The 21,994-nt window shown below is 39.5% G+C and overlaps 2 protein-coding genes across 3 annotated transcripts in view; one reads left to right on the top strand and one right to left on the bottom strand.

Annotated features, from left to right (window-relative positions):
- NAA15 (N-alpha-acetyltransferase 15, NatA auxiliary subunit) overlaps nucleotides 1-21,994 on the top strand; it is a 120,382-nt gene that overhangs the window by 33,750 nt on the left and 64,638 nt on the right. The gene's annotated exons all lie outside the window — the stretch shown is intronic.
- On the bottom strand, nucleotides 6,856-15,875 carry MGARP (mitochondria localized glutamic acid rich protein). The gene is made up of 5 exons (XM_033133675.1): nucleotides 15,753-15,875; nucleotides 11,908-12,011; nucleotides 9,272-9,365; nucleotides 8,367-8,417; nucleotides 6,856-7,370 (listed from the first exon to the last, which is right to left on the bottom strand). The coding sequence occupies exons 1-5, from the start codon at nucleotides 15,832-15,834 to the stop codon at nucleotides 6,925-6,927; spliced, it is 777 nt and encodes a 258-aa protein (XP_032989566.1). The 5' UTR covers nucleotides 15,835-15,875; the 3' UTR covers nucleotides 6,856-6,924.

Here is a 21,994-nt window from a genome sequence, read left to right on the forward strand (position 1 = left end):
CTAGAAATGTCTTTAGAAGGACATTTAACTGAGGAAAAACATTATATAATTGTGCTTTATTACAATGAACAGTGTTGATTCTGGTCAACAGATGCTATTTGACAGGACAAATACTTGGCGCAGAAATTACTAACACATTCAGAAACTAATCTTCCCTGAATCCAGCTTCAACTCTCAAAAGCTGGCTTGGAATACACTGCCCTTTCTAATGGAAAATTCAAATTGAAAAAAAAAATGAACAGAGTAGTTATTTCTGATCATTGTTCAAGACTGTTCCATACCTTTCTTTCAACAATTAAAGTAATATTTAAATTTCATGGGCATGTGTCATGCAGGGAGTCACGTGGGAGACCCTGCTCGCTGCGCCATTTGTTGTGGGGGGGGGCCTGCAGGCTCTCTGCTCCCGCTCCCCACATAAGAACGCAGGACATGGTGAGGCCAAAAAGGAACACCCACGGAGCCATAGGTAGGGGAGTCATACCACTATATTCTCCCTGGCGGCTGGGTTGGAGACACAGGAAGCAGGAGCCACACTGTCCGCAACCCACACTGTCCTAACTGCAATCCGCACTTGCCAGCCACCATCTTCTTGCGCTTGCTAGCCCCCATTTGCTGCTAGCGTAGCCACAGCAGTTATATTAGTGGCCAATGGCTCACTGGTCACAGCTGATGGCCAGCCAGCCACAGCTGATGGCCATCCAATCACAGCGGATGGCCATTTACTACCTGAGCCAGCACCTTTCCATGTGAGGCCGAGAGCCTGGAAACTGCACTCCTGGCTCTGTCCCCACAGCATGTCATTGATTAGAAGTGTGTGTTGCATTTTCCTAAACTTAGTCTTCCGAGCCAGCACCTTTCCATGTGAGGCCGAGAGCCTGGAAACTGCACTCCTGGCTCTGTCCCCACAGCATGTCATTAATTAGAAGTGTGTGTTGTATTTTCCTAAACTTAGTCTTCCTTTATATCCCTATCTTCATCAAAGAGAACTTGGTTCTCTGATTCTGCTGCCAGTTTTTATCTTTTGCAGTGAGTTTCACATTATGGGCCCCATACTCTATTTATTCCACTTTGACTTTTTAAATATCCTTTTTTATGTTATTAAAATCAGTCAATGGTCTGATAATAAAAATGCTGCCTGTGGAATATTGTTGTTAAACTTGCATTACATTGGTTGTTAAAGGTTGAAAAAGGTTAACAAAATATAGGTTGCTTTTAGACATGATAACTGCTGCTTTAAAAGGTTGTTTTAAAAATATATTGAATTTTAAAAGGAAAAATAATCCTTCCGTGTGCAGTCACGTTTGCCAATTAGGAGAACTAAACAATTTTTCAGAAAAGGCAACAATTGTCCGGGAGCCTAAGCCAGACAAATCCTGGATCGACTTGGCACAGCTAGTTCTTTCTTCATCCCTTCTGAGGAATGTGAAATACAACAGCATGAAACCTAGTCTGCACCAAATTCAAGGTTAAGCTTTATTTCCTATCTATCTTCACTATATATCGCTGCTTAAACTACCCCATCTTCATGGCTTCATGCAGAACTCTCTCACTCGCTCACAATTTTGTGGATTAGCAATCTGGTCTGTGTTCAACTGGGTGGTTTTTACTTGATCTTGTCTGGGCTCACTCAAACAATTGCAGCCGTCTGCCATCAAGGCTGGAGCTGATCTAAGATGGCCTCACTCACATATCTGGAGTTAGTGCGAGTGGTAGGTGGGGCCCCTCTCTCCCTATGGTCTCTCATTCTCATGGAGGGGAGCCCAGGCTTCTTCCCACAGTGCTCTCAGGGTCCCAGAGTGTGAGAACTTGCACAAAATCATTACCACACCATCGTATCACACCAAAGTTCAAGGCAAGCCCAAATTCAAGGGGATGGAAAAACAGTCTCCATCTCTTGACGGAAAGAGGTATAAAGTCACACTTCACAGGAGTGTGCATACAGGGGAAGAATTTGTGGCTATTTTTTTTCCCCAATTCACTACACTAACAATGGCTCAAAATTCAGAAACAATACAGAAAAAAAAACTGATAAATTTGATTACAGGAAAATTAAAAATCTCTTGTACTGTAAAAATACCATAAGTAAAGTAAGAAGATGAAGGACAAACTTGGAAAAAATATTTATACCTTGTATCAATAGACAAAAGTTTACCATTTCTAGTGTATAAAGAGCTCTAAAAAAATAGAATGGGAAAATACTGACAACACTATAAAAGATGCCCTAGAGATCTGAACAGATGGTTTGCAGAAAAAGAAATGTACATGGACCTTAACCAAATAAAAAAAATACTCAACCTCACTCTTAATAAAGGAAGTACAAATTAAAACTACACTGAGATATTATTTTTTTATCTATCACATGAGCAAAAATCCAAACATTTGACAAAATACTTTGTCAGGAAACAGGCTCTCACATACATTGCCATTTTGGGGGAGCAAAGTGGTATGGCTCCTATGGAAGGACTTTGCAATAGCTAGCAAAATGACATATGTATTTGACCTAGCAATCCCTCTTTCAGATATCTATCCCAATGATACACTGTCAAAATGCAAAAAGACATTTGCATGAAGCTATTCATTGCAGCAATATTTGTAATAGCAAATACTGGAAACAACTCAAATGTCCATCAGTAGGAGACTGGTTGAGTAAACCATGGTACTCTCATGTGGAGTTTTATGCAGCCATGACTATGCAGCCATGACAAGTAATGAAGACTATCTCTATGTACCACAATACAGCGATCTCCAGGTGCGCAGTTCAGTGAAAAAAACAACAGCAAAAAAGCAAAGTGGAGCACTGTATGTATAGTATACTACTGTTTATCTAAAAAGAAAGGGTAACAAATATATATAGTTTATACCAAAATAAGGAAGGAAAAAAAACCCACAAAATGGAAGGAACCAGATGGAAGAAATAGAGAGAAAAGCTAGACTTCTCTGCATACTCATGTATCTTGTTTCACAGATTTGACGTTAGAACCAAGAAAGGAGTTTATATAATTATTAAGAAGTTAAAAATAGTTTTAAAAGGTAATCCCTTGAAAACAATATGAAAGTGCGATTTGAGTTATGGCACAACTGCGCAGAGAGGAGCTGTTGCAAGTGACGTCCAAGCACAGTATATTACTGTATATGCACCAAGGATAACAAGTACTCCACAAATAAATCCTGAAGTGTTTTTAGTAATTATATTATTAACGAGAGCATTTGTTATTTCGAGACTGCAGTTTGTGTGTTGTGGGACAAATCACGTAAGTAATTCTGTTGGTGTCTTTGAGATGCAAATTTTTGGAGTGAAACAGAAGATCAATCAGGTTAAATTGTAAAAACCTTGTGGCCCTAGCTTTGAATTAGAAGTATCAGTACGAATTCATGATATATGTTATCTTTTTAAAAAATGTACTTCTTAGCTCTGTCCACTTAAAGGCCTGGATGCAATGACCAACCCAATAGCAGCAATGGACACCCCTTCATCACGCAGATTGTAGTTTAAATCCTGAAATCCTTAAGGACTACACTCACATTGAAAAGAAGCAGTGCTTCTTAAAGAAACAGCTGACTCTGAGGCTGGTGTAGGATATTTACGTCTCATCATACCGGAAAGCAATGAAGCTATCCAGGACCATGAGGGTGGAGTCAAAAGGATTCAGAAGCCCACTTGAAGAATCTCCCCTGTGTCAATGATGAGAAATTTGAGCATTAGTAAGGATAATAACTGCAATTGACTGAAGCACATACATTATGTTTAAATGGTTCATAATGATGCTAAAAAATAATTTATTGGTCGCTTATGGAGGATGCTAGGGAGCCATCTCATTATTTTGAAAACTGGAAATAAAAAGATTCAAATCCTTATTCTGTCTTTCCTGTTTGAACTGTATCTCAGTGTAAGCAAACAGTTGGTGAAAGAAGTTCCCCTTTAGAGAAGTAGTCCTGCTAATACACAAATAATGACAAGATTACAGCATCACCATAATGTCTAACATCACAAAAACAGTCCGATATTGCATGTCTCCTGATGGAAGTGTGAATACCACCTATGACGTATTCCTGCCAAAACAATATACCTAACTGTGATCAAACCTATAGATCTAAATACTGTACAAACTAAGAGGCAGTACAGGGCAGAGGAACATATTAAAACAAAACAAAACAAAAACACATAATCCAGACTGTGAAAAATTCTACAGATCAAATAACCCAGTTTATTAAAAATAAAAATTGTAAAGAAAAACAAAAGAGAGATGGAGGGGGGACCTATAGAAAAAGGGACTTAAGAATATATGTATCGACCAATTGCAAAGTGCAATGAGGACTTTAATTAGATTCTGATTCAAAAAACAAACTGGGGTGGGGGGAACCCTTATGAGGCAGTTGATGAAATTTGATCCCTGACCAGATAATTAGTATTACTAAACAGTTATTGTTGTTATAGTTGTCATTATGATCTTAAATACAGTCAGTGGTGGTAGTGGAAGATAAGTGGGTAGGACTATGAATACAAGATTTGCCAAGAGTTGATCATTAATAAATCCGCATTGTAGGGCACATGAAGATTCCTTATGCTGTTCTATCCACTTTTGTTTGAAAATTTCCACAATAAAATGTTGAAAAAAATGTATTTAAATTATTTTTTTAAGAGGCGGAAATTCTTGTCTTTGAAAGGCTTCTGGTGGACATTATTGTGGCTCAGTAAAATACCTAGAATTGTAGTGATTCACCGTGTGATTATGAAGAAAGCCTACCAAGGATAAAGCCCACACATTCTTGATAATAGAGCAGAATAATATAAACAACCTGGTTCTTGACGACCAAGCCACAGAATAAACCAACCCTGGAGCTGCTCGACCTCTGGATATCTACTTAGATAATAACTGTCTGTCTGTTGTTTACTCCATTTTGAGTTTTCTGTTACTTGCAGCAGAACCCATCCTAACCGAAACAGTGGAGAAGAATGCTTTTTTGCGTGTGTGTTGATAACTTAAGAGTGGCACTCGGTAATATTTCTGCTCCATCTTACAGGATTAAGTAAGATGAGTAAAACAGCATCCCTTAAGGGATGAGTAAAACAGCATCCCTTAATTGTGCCATGGGCCTTAGACTTCTGAGTCTAATGCAAAGCTGATATTGAGACAAATTCACAACAAATCCAAGATACCATCCTGTACCTCAGAGTTTAACATTATATCATCTTCCACTTAAATCTCACCCTAGTTTAGCATGGGTGAAAATGTGAGCAATCACACTGCTACAGACAGATAGAGACTAGCCTTCCTCCACCTACCAGCAGCGAGGGGGTCCTGGCTGCCCCCTTGCTGGAGTGTGATATGATTCCAGAATCCTATTCTTAGGGTCCTCTTCCTAGAACCACATCCCAAGCCAATTATCTTAGGTGGAGTTCCCTAGAACAGCTTGAAGCAGGAATTTTGGGGCAAATGATTTATTGAAAGAATGCTTTCAGGAGAATCCAGGAAGGAAAGTGGGTAGGACAGGGGAAAAAAGCTAAGCAAGGATGTAATCTCCGCTGGAAACCAACTCCAGCCTGAGCCCCTCCCTGGTTAGCTCGGGGCCCCACCTTTTGTATCACGGTTGCAGTCAGTCATTGTTGTGAGCGGCCTGGGGTGACAGGGGGTGTGTAGCACTCGCAGCAGCTGGGAATAAATGTGCTGGCCCAGTTAAGGGGATCCAGGCAGAGCACCGCAGCATCCACGACAACTTCTAACAGCCCAAATCTTCCTAGACCCTGCAGGATCTAGCCCGTCCCTGCATAACCATTCTCTTTCTCTTCGAAATCATCTCCAACTATGCTCCCTCTTTCCACTCCACTGTAGCCACACTGGCACTTTGGAATGCCTCAAATTTGTGTCTGTATATATATATACATATCTCATAGTGCTTCAGATCCTTTGCCCTTCTCAGTTCTCCCATCTGGAATGATTCTCCCTCGCTCTTCCCCCTTCCTGCCCCCATGTCCTCATGACTAGGTCCCTTATGCATCCTTCATGTTTTTATTCACAAGACAGCTTCTTAGTAAGGCCTTCTCTGGCTACCCTCTCCAAAATTACAATTTCCACCTCTAACCAACACTTATAACCCTTTCACTTTCTTGTTTTCAATATATCTTGTTTATTGTTTGATCATACTCTAGAATATAAACTGGGAAGTGTAGGAATTTTTCTTTTTTTTTTTTATTCTCAGCACTTAAAACTGGTAGGTTACAGGTGCTCAGTTAATATTTGTTGAATACATGAATGAGCAAAAGAATGAATGATTCCTGGCACAAAGTGTTAAGTCCTCAATAAACAGTGATTGAACTGAACTAAACAGAAACGGAAAATATCAGCACAGCCCCCAGGTAATATTGATGGAAGAAAGGACATATATATTGCTATATGCAGAGTTCTCCTTAGGTTACATGATTGTTTTGGATAATATTGCAACATTCATTTGATGATATATGTGCACATGTTAATATATAATATTTATACATATAAATATTAATGAATAAAAATAGAAACACTAGATTTTCCAATTTTATTTAAATGGGTTCAAATCAAAATTCAAGAATCTAGATTTACACACACTGAAGTAAAAATAAAGATATAGCAAAATTAACAGGAATGCGGGTTGTATAGATAGCTCAATTCCTATGATATAAAATTTAAATCCACAATGAAACTCTTGAAGCTCTTTACTGCATTGTCATATTCTATCTCAGAGACTAGAAAACTCTTCTAAAAGACATATAAAATCTCAAATCTCTCAATCCTGAAACTTGTCAGTAGATACCAAAACTCTTCAAGGCATATTACAGTTTTCTAGAAAAGCAAGCTTTTTTAAAAAAAAACACTGAGGTTACTAAACCTACAAAAGCACCTATCAGACTCTATTGCATTTTTTGCTGAAGTGTCAGTCAGCATGAAATTAGCCTTGAGCAGAGGTGGCCTCAGAACCTACACTGGCTTCTTCCTGTAAATCATCCTCGGTCGAGGATTCTGACTCAATTGGAGAATTTCCTTTTTCTAGTTCAGCAAATTCACCATTGCTTTCGTTCTCAGTTGTACCGTTATCATTTTTAATGGCATCAGCTTCACCCAGAGCTGCACTGGTAACCTCTGAGGTCGTTTCGGTGCTGACTTCTGCGGTTTCACCGGTGGCTGCATTTGGAACCTCTGGCCCAGTTTCAGCACCGACTGCCGTGGTGTCCACCCGGGCAGCCTCCGCAGGGTGGGGACCCGCTGAAGCCTCTGTTAGGACTGCAACAGTGGCATCGAGGAATTCTCCAGCAGCCACCGCCTGAGCTTCCACTGAAGGTACTTCAGGGGGTTCTGAACTTGCTTTCGCCGCTCCCGAAAGGTTCTCTCTTTCACCTTTAAGATTTAGTCCATTAATCAAAGTATAAATTTTTTGAGTAATTTTTTATTAGTTGTACAAAACAACGTAATGATTAAACATTTGTGCCCCTCACAAAGTGATAAGCCCCCCAAGTCTATTACCCCTCTGACCTTGTATATAGCTCTCACTATACCATTGACTATTTTCCCTATGCTGTACTTTACATCCCTTGACGATATATATAATACATATACTTATATAAGTTATAATTAAATATGTATATACTATTTAATTATAATTGACATTCAACATTATTTTATATTAGTTTCAGGTGTACTGCACAATGTTTGGGCGTTTATATAATCTATGAAGTGATCCCCCCAATAACTCCAGTACCCATCTGACGACCTACATATCTTTACAACATTATTGATTATTTTCCCCATACTGTATTTCACATCCCATAACTATTTTGTGACAACCAATTTGTACTTTCTAATCCCTTCACCTTCTCCCCCATCCGCTAACCCCTCTTCCCATCTGGCAACCATCAGTTTTTTCTCTGTATACCCAGAAGTGGAATTGCTGGGTCATAAGGTAGTTTTAGTTTTAAGAAGCAAAGTATTAATTGAAAGAGCATGGGAAGACAGTGGATCACTATGCAGTCATTTTAAAAAAGGAGACAGATCTATATGTACTGATATGTAAGGTCTTCAAGGTAGACTGTTAAGTGAAAAAAAACAAGGAAAAACCAATGTGTAGTTTGGTACTATTTGTATTAGGACAAAAGGGGATAAGTTATATACCTAGGTAGTTATATTTACAAAGACTATTTCCAGGAAGATTCAGAAAAACTGGTATTATTGGTTGCCTCTGGGGAGGGAAAATGGGGAATCTGCTTTTCCGTAAACCTTCTGAACCTATTGAACTTAAAAAGATAATTTACATATATTATTTACTCAGATACAAAGAACAGGAAAATATACAGCCAACCTGTCATATGAGATAGCATAGAAAAGTAGCCAATTTACTAGTCGATGACTGAGGAGTCATTAATCCATTCTCAACCTCAGTTCTGTCATCTGCAAAATGGGGATATTAAAAATATTTATTGCACAGAGCCATTGTGAGAACTGATTAAAACATTATGTATAAAAAGGGGTTTAAAACCACTAAGCTGCTATGGAAAGGCTCTATTTTATTATTATTACAATCAGTCTCCGCATGATTATATTCAATAATGTTTACTGATGATATTGTTTCTTACTATTGTCATGACTAAAAGATTAAAACTGGTCCATGAGCAGCTATTATCTCTGTCCCCCAAAATTGATCATAGTAAGTGATCAGGATCGCATTATAGTTGAGATGGGGGAAAGTATGATTTAAAGCAAGCAGTTTAAGGCAAGAAATATACATTAGGGTGAAAATGTAAAGTTTCTGTTCCTATAGTTGCCATTTTATTAATTGGGTCAACGGAGGGACTCAGTGTCCCTCCACTAATGTCAAGTATACTTTGGGCAAAGACACACGACTGGTCTTAGCCAAAACTGAAACAAAAATTAGTTTTATGATTTGAAAAACTAAAAAAGGGAAATGAAGGATCAAGCTGCTGAGAGAGACAGATACTAAAATTAGGCCTGCATGAATGGAAGCCTCAGTAGGGGAAAAGTAATATTACCACACAGAGAAGTCAAAACTGCTGGTCAGCTGTATAAATGTAAAACATTTTCTTTTATCAAATGCACTCATCCAAAACATAGAACAATATTCTCTAGGTTTTGGCTGGGCTTTTCCTGTCTGAACAAACTCCTACCCAGAGCCATTCTGGATTTAGTCAGTAAACAAGCCAAAAGGAAATAGTGTTTGTTGCTAGGCTAAGATGATGGAAATCAGTGCCTTAAGGAAAAAAATGATAATAATAAATTCACTTTACCTTGAAATGGCTGTAACTCTTCTTTGGTTTTTTCTTTCAAATTCGTTGTATGTTCAGTGTGTTTGGCTTGCTCTGATGTTACTGTCCTATAAGTCTGAAAGTAAATGTGTGCTTAAGTTTATTTCTTGAGCGTTTTTTTCATCATGATTTATATTCATCATGCAAAGCTTAAGTTCAAAGGTATATACACTTCAAAGAAGAGAAACCAATCAATGCACACCATCCATTCTTTTGTTTCCCCTTTGAAAACCTTTGTAATTAGGTAGAATGCTTTAAAAAAGGAAAGAAACAAATGCTCTAACAGAAAACTGAGAACACACACAGTAGATAAAGACAGCTTATCGGACCAATATGCTGAATCAGCACCCTCGGTTTGCAGTACACGAAAGGTGAACCTGTGCGAAGTTCATTTCCCTGAAACGACCATTCCAGCAGCAATGTCCCAAGGGACATTAGGGACTTCTCGTTCAAGGGGCTAGAACACAAGGTGAGGAGAAAGCTGCTTTAGGCAGAATTGGAGAGATGATGACATTAGAAAAATTCTCATTCATGAGTGGCCCAGAGAATCTAGTTTTTCCAAATCTAATACAGTCAAGCGGAATAGAACAAAGGCCTGTTAGAAGAGGGGATCTCAAATTTAGACTTTGGGGGAGGTTATTTCCAAGTGATATGAGTTATTTATTAAATGAAAGCATTTAAAATATATCACAACTTTTATAAACCAGTTTGGTTGTTCATTATATGCAGATTCTAAAAAAATTTAAGTGACCTGGGCCTTTCTCAGATTCTAAGGGGCCTTAGTAGTAGATTTGACTTGGAAATGGAAGACTGCTCTTGGCTACTGAGCATCTGTGGATTTAATTCAGATACATCTAACAGAGAACTTACTTTAGTACAGGACAAGGCAGGGGAGGCGAGGACTAGAATACAAGTTTTCGAGTGCCTCACATTCTGTATTTCCTCCTGAAATTAGCCTGAGATTCTTGAGAATTAAGGCTTCCAACATTCAAGATGAAAACTACATAATCTTAGAGATTTGCACGGGAAAGGGACTTGCACGGGTCTCAGAGATCATCACTTGTCCAACTTCCACGCCCCCTGTGAGAGAACAAGGCCAGAAAGGGCTCTCAGGAGCAGCCAGTTCATAACCTTCCATAACTTTGGCAAAGAAAGATTTAGCAGACTGGAGAGGTTCATGTCTGGTACTAGTAAACATAGTTAGGGGTGCAGAGATGCCCAGATGAATGTCAGCCTTCCAGCTTCCCACATAATTGCATGGCCTAATCCAATATTGATTTTTCCAGAGGCCTATATCCAACTATAGTAGTCCTGGGAAGAATTCAACATTAAACAGCAGAAAGATGATAGAAGCAAAGGAATCTGGATATGAATGAAAGCTGGTAGATTAGTGGAGGGCAATAATACAAGTGACATGTTTGAAGTTTCCTGACTTCTTGAGGCTCTCAAAATTTTGAAGATTAGAATGTGTATTTTGCTTTGGCCATCTACATAGTCCTATAAATTGTTCCTAGTTATGACTAAACATCCCTTTACGCATATGTCTGTAGGGTCAAACTAAAACATAGTGATTGTGTACTCTTATGGCTTCCAAAGAATATACTTACTCTACTTTTGTTCATAATGAAGATCAGATTTTGACTTACAAAGTTTATGACAAAACTGGGGAATGATTCAATAGGTTTATCGTATTTAACTCACAAATGGTCCATTGTTTTAGCTCCAAAATCATATTATCAATATTAAAAGCTTTGTTTTACAGTTATTATCTGGGGTGGGGAATGAATATGAGGACCAGGGAGGAAAACATTTTTTTAAATTTTATATATCTATTTTGAATTTTTTTTAAATTATGAATAAATACTAATTGTTTTAAATAATAAAAGTATATAAAGATATAAAAGTAACGAAAACAATGGAGACAGTAAAAAGATTGGGGAGAAGAGGGAGGAATGAATAGGTAAGTACAGGGGATTTTTAGTGAAACTATTCTGTATGATACTGTAATGGTGGATACATGTCATTATACATTTATCAAATGTAAAAACCCATAGAATGTACAACATAGAGTGAAGCCTAATGTAAACTATAGACTTTAGTTAATAATAATGTGTCAATATTAACTTACCAGTTGTAACAAACGTGCCACACTAAAGCAAGATTGTTGATAGGGGAAGGTGGGGCACAGGGGTAAGAAGAGGTACCTGGGAACCCCAATTCCAAATAATATGACTTTCTGTTACTTTTTTTGTAAATCTAAAACTGCTCTAAAGAATAAAGTCTACTCATTTTTTTAAAAGTTAATCTTTCAAAAACAGTTCCTATTCAATGTTAATAACAGTACCTATCTTCCAGAATTGTAATTATTCAATGAGCCATGAGTCTGTCACATGACACTCAACTGTCAGCTATTATATTTAATATCTGTAATGACATTGTTTTTATTGAAAGTCACCCACACTTAGTGGTATTACAAAATGTTGATTTTTCTACTTAAAAAAATCTTCAGAATCTTGTTATTTAATTAATCCCATTTCCTGACCTTGACATTGCTTTGAGTTTAACCACAGGTTGAAAATACATGAGTTGCTGAACACACTGGTTATTTCAACACTTACGTAGTATCCACCAGCACTGCCTGTGACACCAACAACCAGATAGTAGATCGTGTTGGAACCAGGCGACCCAGGGAATCTGTTAGACGACACCCACCTGAGAGACGCTAAGAAAACAAGTTTAAACACAGTTAGGTGTGTTCACATCACTTAAGCAAAGCTGTTTTAAATAATTACATCTTAAAAATATTTTCCGCTCAGTGAACCTAGACTCTATTAACATCAAGTGACATTAGCTTAAGGGAAGACAGTGTTAAGAGGTAGGGTAATAATTCCACTTGACAGTTTCCCAATCTAATTTGACAAGTACTTATGAAACCTGTCATTTTGATGCTTAGCATCATGCTTTTCTTGAAAGGAGTGCAGGTGTGGGTGAGGAGAAATGACAAAAGCACTGAACAATTGTAAGCGTCAAATGAGATGCATATTAGCAAAATAAATCCATTTACTGTATGTACTCCACAACAGGATTTAGTGGAAAAGACATTTCCAAAAAATGAATTAAATATATTTGTACTTAAAATTTACATGCTACATAAAACATTTATGTTGAAATTTAACACACTTCTGTAAATCTGTTATACAAATGTAGATATAGGAAGAAGCGTTCCTTTTCTAATGTAAAGCCTTTAAACATGGGCAGTGAGAAGCTTTTTAAAGGCAAACGTTACAGCAAAGTCACATCTGAAAGGGAAGTACAATTCTGTAGAAACTAAATAGAGATAGATAAAAGTGCTGTATTGTTATATTTACATATACTTACTCTATAGTGCCAAAATTTGTACATACTATATGCCCTGGAATTGAAATTTTTATAATAGACTCAGACCTAGACGGAGCTTAAAGTTCACATAGCTCAAATTCTTTATTTTAAAGATAAAAAAAGTAGAGACATTTATTTATCCATCAACAAATACAGTTGAACCCCTATTATGTGTTTGGCATTCTTAGAAGCATTAAGGAAAAAACCGTGAACAAGACGCACAAGGTTCCTAGCGTCGAGTAGCTCACAATCTAGAAAGAAGGAACAGATGGACAGACACATAACTGCAGACAAACAATTGCAATGCAGTATGACAAATGCTGGAATAGATATAAGTAGTAGCTGCAACAGTACCATGAAAATACAGTGGAAAAACTCAGCTAGTTGGCTCAAGGTAGCGGACACAATTTAAAAAACATTCCCTGAGTTTTAAAGGAAAGTAGGAGTTTGTCAGATAAATAAGGGAAGGGAAAATTGCACTGGAGGTGGAAGGCACAGCATGTGCAAAAGCATGAGTTGTGTGACTGGGAAAGGACAAAGGAATTTGATGTGGCCTGTCATAGAGCATATGGGTGTGGGGACCAGTGAGAAGTTATGAGTTGCAGAGGGCAAATCTTAAGACCTTTGCACTGATTACAAATCTTTGTAGTAGCAAACTTGGAGAGATTTCATAAGTATGTTCTTAGTTTGAATGTAAGTGACTATCTCTTAGAAACAAATTTTTTTCCCTGCAAATGTGCCCAAATAGACTCTGCTAAGAGGTTATGGTATTGACTTGTAGTGGAGCTTTTGTTGGTTTAAAAATATATTTATTATTAAATAGAAATGTGTAATATTCATAGTTATCAATGACATAAATATTAAAAAGATTTTTTAATAAGAAGAAATGAAGAAAATTATCAGAGACTTAAGACTTAAATACAATTATGGCAAAGTTATTTAAAAGAGCAATGAAATGGGAAATAAATATTCAAGAAAGATCAATTAGACAAATTTAGCATATTCATACAATGGGAAACAAATAGACATTATAAATTTTCCAGAAGAATATTTACTTGAGAAAATATTTACAATATATTAAGTGAAAAGTTGTACCAAAATAATGTATACAGAACTGTTCCAGATATTTGGAAGCAATGTGCCTAAGGGAAAAAAAGTCTGGAGCGTTACATATACTAAAATATAAATAGTGGTATCAACTGAGTAGTAGGATTACAGGTGACTTCTATTTTGTCTTTCTGTGTTTTTTCCAATGACCTATTATAAACCTAAATTATTTATTCATTTAAAAGTTATATTTTTACAAGCAAAAACCAGAGAACAAAATTTGATGAGGCAGTTAAAATTGTATCCTTCAATAAAACTGAAACAATTTTATTTTTCATCAAAATAGAAAGAACCAAAAGGTTAATGTCCATGACTGAAGCCAAATTTCCAGTCAACATTAATTCTTCACGTACACAAGCAAATAGGTGCTACAAAAAAAGTAATTAGGTGAAAATTAGAGAAAGACTAGCACTGCTACAACCAGTATTGCTCACTGCCTATTTAGAAGTTTTAAATTTCTTTTGCCTCAAGTTGGGGAGGACATTATTTGAAACATGTGCAGCTACCAAAAAAGAAAAACAAAAAAGTGTGGACGCGTATGTCTGCGGGTGATGACCGTGGGGGATGCGCACAGATAATGCGAAAGACCAGGTCGAAGGACTCAGCTTTCTCCCCACCCACAATCACAACAGCCCCGTTATCTTCAGCAGTTTAAGATGAATGGCTTCTCCATTTCACCAAAGAAAAAAAATTGCTCTATCTCATTCGGTTTAAAGATCAAGGAGAACGAAGACGCCTTATTTCTGTTTGTCGTGAGGGAACTTCTTCCCACCAGCATTTTAAGAGAGAAACAAAGCTAGTTGGATAGATCTTCCTTCCCTCCCACCAGTACCGTCACCACCACTGGCCTAATCGACGTGAAAAAACAACAACAACAACAAAGACCCATGGAATTTTCCGCAGGAGTCTTTCTCTCTCTCTGGCTCAAATGCACGAACTGAGCCAAAGCCACCTGACAAGCCTTAGGAAGTGAGGCGGCGTGAAGGGAGAACTGAGAATTGTCTATGAGGTGGTCTAGAAGCCTCCCCGCACCAATCAGGGGCACGGTAAATGGAGGGGAGTCGGGTGAGGACTCGGAAAGAGCCGGCAGGGACAGGACCGCACCGGAGCGCGACCCTGGTGCGCTGACAAGTACTCCTACGCTCGCACCTATGCACCTGCAATGTTGCAGGTACGATGCTTGGCGCTTTCGTACCTGTCAATTTTTATTTAATAAGCGTCCAGCTTTCACGGCAACTTCCCCTCCAGGAACTTTCTGAATATGCTTCCTCTTCCCCAGCACACCTAAAGGTTACAGATACAAGGATGACCAAGCCAAACAGCTGGACAGCTCCAGGTCTACCTGCAACCGCCAAGTAAAGTGCTTCGTAGGCCGCTTCCTCGCCGGGGTGCCAGGGCCAGGGCTCGTGGGTCGAGGCTGCCGCGCCCCGGCCATGTATTGAGTTTATTTACTCAAGAGCCGTAACCTACTCCCACTGGGGCGGCACTCCGTCCAGCACCCTGCCTGGCTCACTGGTCAGTGCCCACCTTCCCACTCATGCCTCTGCTTCCCCATGAAGTTGGAGAGTGCATTGGTCCCTATAGTAATACAACTAGCCAGCCAAGAGTTTGTAAGCTTGGCAGTTCTAAGCGCTTTAACTAGATAGTAACCCATTGGAACTCAACCGTGATAGTCCCATTTTACAGATGAGGAAACTGAGGTGAAATCACTTGCCCAAGATCAAGATTCGAACCCAGGAATTCTAGCCCGGATTCAGAAGCTGCGCTGGAAAGGCTCCCTACTATCAAAGTCTCCCAAGAACTTCGGGGCGCCTTCCCCTTTCCCAGTTCTCCTCCCCATCTCCAACTCAGGCTTCTGCTGCTCCGGGTCGGGTTTGGCCCACCAGCGACAGATGGTTACAGGGGCGCCCGCGGGATCCGCGCGCGAGGCTCCTGTACTTTTCAGGCTTGGACAGCCTGCCCAGCGCCTGGCACTCACCGTCCTTCCGGAGCGGCGCGGGGCTGCAGGGCGTCCTCAGCGGCAGCGCCAGGGTCTTGGAGACGGCCCTGCGGAGATACATCGCGCCTGCCGCCCACTGCGCTGCAGCCTCTGTAGCCGGCAACTCAGCCGGGCGCGGTGAGCCGGGACGAGCCCCGCCCCGGGGAGGGGCGACGACCCCTGCCCAACCCCGCCCGGGAGGTCCCGGGGGGCGGGTAGGAGCGGGTCGTCAGCACCATCCTCCCTCGACCCCAGTCTCCAAGCTCTGTTGCTTTCTCTGGGGTCCAAGAGCTGATGGCGGCATCTCAGAAAAGGGATGGGGAATCGAGAAGTGGCTTTCACCTGCCTGCTCCGTACTGTTCCGCGGAGTGGAATTCCTCAAGGAAGGCTAGAAATGTTCTTGGTTCGCATCCGGAACATAGACATGGGTTAGCATACCGGATGAAATCTGAACCCACTTTAACTCACGTACTCCGTTAGCTATCCTAACAGCGTCAAAAAGGTGGCTGAAAGTTTCCTGGAAATGGAGCGGTAAGAGCAGGGTAGCCTCAGCCTTCCGTTAGTGCACTGGCTAATGTTCAGAATCGTGAAATTCCCAGGCAATGGTTGCCTCGCTAGGCAATTCACTGTTACAATGACTTTAAATACAAGCCCCCAAATGCTGTATATTAATTACTCTATGAGATGTGAAACTAGTATTTCCAAATCAACTGAAAATGCTAGATTGTTAAGTTTTCTCCCCAGATTTCAATTACTTGCCTCATGGCTACAATTTGTCAGAGTTTGAATATGAAAACCAATCATTTATGTTTATAACATTTTCTAAATGATTAATCTTTGGTAGGGACGGTTTCCTACTAGAGTAATCCCTTATGTGTGTTTGGCACTTGACAGTTTATAAAGCACTTTCACATATTATCTTCTTTAATTCTCACTTCAACCCTCTGAGGGGGTTGGAGATTATTCTCTTTAGTAAACAGTGGTGGGGAGGAATGTCCAGGGACTGATGGTCTTTTTTTTTAAGGACGTGAACATAGTCTTTCTAGTTCCAAGTTCTCTAAGGCAAGTTACAGACAAAACATTTGCTCATTTGTTACTTAAGTAACTAAACATTCCTTGGAGATTCTAGTTCTGAACGCAATTCTAACAATATTTAACATATTCTCTTTTGAAGAGTACAAGCCAATGATCAGAACTGCTTTTTGGATACTCAGAATAGATAGGTACTTCTAGGGATTAAACACTTAACAAGAGCCACTGGGTAGTCTTCAGTTAATGAGAGGTCAGATTTAGACTCCCAAGCAGCAGGAGAAGGGGCTGAGACCCAGACCCTTCACCAAGAAGTTAGGTAGTCCTATAATCAATAATGTTGTAAAGGTTATGTGGAGTGCCAGGTGGGCACTGGACTTATCAGGGAGATCACTTCACGGACTGTGTAGATGCCTGACCACTGCAGTGTACACCTGAAGCTGAAATTGAGTAATACTGAATGTCAACTATAATTAAATATGTGTGTAGTCACAGGATGCGGAGTACAGCATAGGGAATAGAGGCAATGGTATAGTAACAGCTATATAGGATGTCAGGGAGGTAATAGATTGGGGGGTGGTTATCACTCTGTGAGGGGTGTAAATGTCTATTACATTGCTTTGTACACCTGAAATTAAAAAAAAAAAAAGGTAGTCTTGAAAGCAACAAAACCCAGATTAGTACTTGCTACCTTTGACCAGCGTCAGGTACACATCCTGCAGCAACTAGGGATTAGCTGTTTCACTGGTGGTGTAGAATGTTTAATGAACTGCTAGCAGCTAGGACAGGTTGACAAAACCAAATCTGTCCAGAACACTCCGAACCACTTCCATATTTGCCGTATCGGATTTAAAATTAAAAAACAAAATAAATCTACCATTACAGCTCATTCTTTCCTTCATGTACTTAGGGTTGAATTCTGATTTGGTTGCCACAGAGAGGAATAGTCAAAAGCAGTAAATGCATTTATACTGCATGCATTAGAGTGATTTAATGTGTTGGAAGCTCCCCTAAAAATCGTTCTTCTGAGTAAACATTTGTAAATGATGATGGCTCCCAGAACAACTATTCAAGGATCCCCTTCAGAGCTCAGTTGTAGACTCAGGATCTGGATGTCGTCCGAGGCCTTCTGGATCATCCCCTGGTTCCATAGCAGCCACCTAATCTGTCAGCCCAACTGTCTATAAGTATCTGTCAAAATGGCGACAGTAGCTAGGGACCCTGCCAGCTGCAGGGGATTGGTTATAATTTATTTCATAAACATTTATCGAGTATCTATTATGTGTTAGGCACTGTTCCAAGGCATTCTTCAATGAGCAAGATGTGATTTCTGCAATCACTCACAGAGATTATAATTTCTGACTGAACCAGTATCTTTTCTCAGGGGTAGCTGCCAACCCTCTGTCAATAGGGTCAATGATCACAAAGAATTTCTGATCAGACGTCAGTATTAGATGTAATCTAAGGGTTTTGGTTACAACCAAACTGGTTTAAATCATTCAAAAATAACACACGTGTATAAACTTTAAAAACTTTTCCCAAAGTAGCGTCACATCTATAGTTATACTTCATCCTCTGAACAATTCTAAGGAGTGGGTGGGGGAACGTTGATCATCCCTGGGTTAACATCTGAAAAAAAACCAAGGTAGTAGAATACTGTGGTTGAGCACGAGTTTGGGAGTCAGACACCTGGTCTGACTTATTGGTCTGAGTAAAATGTGGATAATCCCTTTATTCCTAGGGTTGTTGTGAGCGCTAAAGCACATTAGGTAGGGAACACATCAGCTCATTGGAGGAGGCAGTGCTAGGTTTTGACTTCCAGCCTAGGCCGAAGCTCAAGGCTCCCTTACTATGTTCTGCTGCCTTTCAGCGCACACATGACAGCATCCTTTTTATTCCACCATCTTATCTCATAGATGGTAAAGTCCAATGGGGAGCTTATCATGTCCTCGCGATTGTGGCCATCCCAGCTGGGAAAGGCAAGAACTGTGAGACAAATAGTGCCACTTCTCCAGATCCCTTTTCATCTTAGTTATTAAAAGTTCATGCCCCTTGGCCATCTTGATGGCAAACTTTTTTCACATCTTGATAAAACATTTCTCAAGAGAGGACATGCTTGTGCGTTGACAAATTCACTCTGTGGTGAGTTGTTTCTCCCAACTGAGAGAATTTTAACATTAGGTCTTTGCTGTAAAAGACTCTGAGGCTCAGGCAAGTTTCCCAGCTCTTGGTCACACTGTTTATAATGCTGCCCTTGAGTCTACATCCTTGACATTTTTCTTGGTCTTGTTGGGAAAACAAGAATCTAGGGTCAGAGATAACTTGGTTTATCTAAGATGACCTCCACCTAATTGTGACTGTTGACAAAGATGGTATTAGTTTTGAAAACATACTGTAAGGATCCTCTCCTGGCAATATTAACCATACTTATTCAAGGCCTAAGTGCTATGTAATTAAAAGAAATTGTCAAAGACTGAGTGATTTCCAGGGCTCCACAGAAAGCTAGAAAACAGCTTTGTTTTTCTTAGCACTAAATTCTTAGGCTATGAACTGTACTTTCAACAGATCAATATGGATACAAAGTGAAACCATTTAGAGGAGTATCTAGGAAGACAAATTGGCAAGCAATTAAGAAAAGGCCTAATAAAAGTATCTTCTTTATTTAAATATTTAAAACATTTAGATAAAATGAAGGGGAAAGGGTAATCAAGATGGTATATTCTGAAACTATTCTTGGAGGACACTCAGAACTCTCCTCCCCATCTACTCACTTTCTCTTCTGTAACAAAATACACAGGACGTTCCCTAACACATCTGTATTATTTCCCTAAGGCTACCGTAACAAATCACTCCACATTTGGATGGCTTAAAACAAATTTCTCTCACAGTGATGGAGGCCAGAAATCTGAAATGAAGGTATTGGCAGAACCATACCCCTCAGAAACCTGGGGAGAACCCTTCTTTGCCTCTTCTCCTGATATTTGCTAGTAATCCTTGGCTTGTACAGATGTGTCATTTCCCTCTCTGCCTCCATCATTACATGGCTGTGTTCTCTGTGTGTGTCTGTCTCCTCTCTTCTTATAAACACGCCAGTCATATTGGATTAAGGGCCCAGCCTACACTAGTATGAAGTCAACTAACTACGTCTGCAACTACCGTTTCCAAATTAGGTGTCATTCTGAGATACTGGGGTTAGGATTTAAACCTATCTTTTTTGGGGGGGCACAGTTCAATGCATAACAACTTCTTATACTTGAAATTGAGTTCATATAGCCTATTTTTTTTCCCATGGCAACTTAAGAAAATAATTTAAATGACTACCTCACAGACACTAAACCTAACAAAAGGTTTACCTGACTTTGATGTAATAAAAAACTTGACTGTATTTGACATATGACTGTATTTTGTGTCCTCTTTTCTTACGGAAACTCTTTCACATCACTACTAAAGGAACCATCATTTGACGTTTCTCTTGAGAATTTATAATCAGAATGATTCTTGTTCAGTTCAGCTACTCTCTTGAACTGAAATGTAAACCTAGAACTACTGATTGTGGCCTTCTCTTTACAATGTGGATTGGGGAAGAGAAGTTCCGTGTGCAGAGGAAATAAAGCAGATACACAGACTGCAGAGCCAAGGGCAGAAGATGACATCTGAGTCCCAGGCCCCGGTTATTTCTGAGTCTAGGTGTATTCCTGTTCTTGGGGTCTGTGAGTCATTCTGTATCCTCATAACCTTTTTATTACCTTAGCATTGTTTAAGTTAGGTTTCAATATTTAATTTACAAAGCTTTTTTTTTTTTTAACCAGCACCACTATGTAGCACAAGTCTAGGTGTTCCTCACAGAATAATCCACATCTGTGCTAATACAGCTGCCACCAGCCCCTTGTGGCTACTTAATTAAAATTAAATAATGTTAAAAATTCAGTCACACTAATCACATTCCAAATGCTCAACGGCCACACGGGAGTACTAGCTACTGTACGGGATAGCAGATAGATTTCCACTATTTTGGACAGCCCCAAATGGCTTCACGAATGGCTCCCCCTGGAGTTAAAGAGGCACAATCAAGATGAAAGTCCACACTGGGTAACAGACACACAGTAGATATTGTTTATTGAAGTGACAGTTGTTATTGTCAACTAAGGCTGTCAGTTTCCAGAATTTCGAGTGCTTTAGAGTTTTCTGTTCCCTTTAGGGATACGAATTTTTAAATGTTTCTTTGGTGCAAAGTGCCTTGGATTAGAGTTGATACCTGACTTCTTGGTCTCTTTCTATTACCCTGTGACAACAAGTTTCCTACTGCTGCTATAACAAACTCAGTGGTTTAAAACAACAGAAAGCATTTATTACCCTACAGTTTTACAGGTGAGAAATCTGACACGGCTCTCATAGGGCTAAATCAAGGTGACAACAGGGCTGTGTTACCTTCTGGAGGCTCCACGGGAGAATTTGTTTCTTTACTTTTCCATTCCTTGGCTCTTGGACCCCTTCCATCTTCAAAGCTAGCAATGGTCAGTTGAGTCTTTCTCACATCACATCACTTTCACACACTCGTGTGTCTCTCTTTCACTTATAAGCACCCTTGTGATTACAATGGGTCCAACCAGATAACCCAGGATAGTCCCCATTTCAGTGTCAGCTGATGAGCAAATTTAATTCCATTTGCAACCTTAATTCTCCTCTGCCACATAACCTAACATACATACAGATTCTAGGGAGTAGGACATGGTTATCCTTGGGGGTCCACTATTCTACCTACCACAGTGATGTACGGCAAATCACTCTTCCTCTGGTTCTCGCATCTGTAAAATTTTGAGACTGGTCCACATGACCCGTAAGGTCCTTTCAGGCTCTATCTGCTAGGACTCCATATTGACAAGTTAATAGGTACTGTTATATCTGGTCTTTCCCTGGATTTGATACTGAGCCATGAATCTCCCAGAATAAGTGTGGCCAGAGCCCAAAACACACACAAAACCAATTATAAGGCAATAAACCTTTCCACTTAACATCAGAATGGAGATACAAATATTAAATTTTTAAATATATGGTACACTGTTTAAATTACAAGTTAACAAAGTGGCATATAAATGTTTTAACTGATTCACAAAAAAAGATTATGATGAGGAATAAACGCAGTATGTTTTAATGTGTATCTGCTAACCCTTCCCCTCCCCACCTTTTAAATAGTCAGGAGTTTGCTAATCATT

This window comes from Rhinolophus ferrumequinum, chromosome 18, assembly GCF_004115265.2.
Source record: "Rhinolophus ferrumequinum isolate MPI-CBG mRhiFer1 chromosome 18, mRhiFer1_v1.p, whole genome shotgun sequence".
NCBI lineage: Eukaryota > Metazoa > Chordata > Mammalia > Chiroptera > Rhinolophidae > Rhinolophus > Rhinolophus ferrumequinum.

Excerpts from the sequence above, each read along its gene's own strand:
- MGARP (XM_033133675.1), bottom strand. The coding sequence starts at position 15,834 with ATGTATCTCCGCAGGGCCGTCTCCAAGACCCTGGCGCTGCCGCTGAGG. Across the intron at positions 8,418-9,271 it reads AGAGTTACAGCCATTTCAAG|ATGACAGAACTGAGGTTGAG; the intron begins GTAAAGTGAATT and ends CCCATTTTGCAG. Across the intron at positions 7,371-8,366 it reads GACTCCTCAGTCATCGACTA|GTGAAAGAGAGAACCTTTCG; the intron begins GTAAATTGGCTA and ends TAAATCTTAAAG.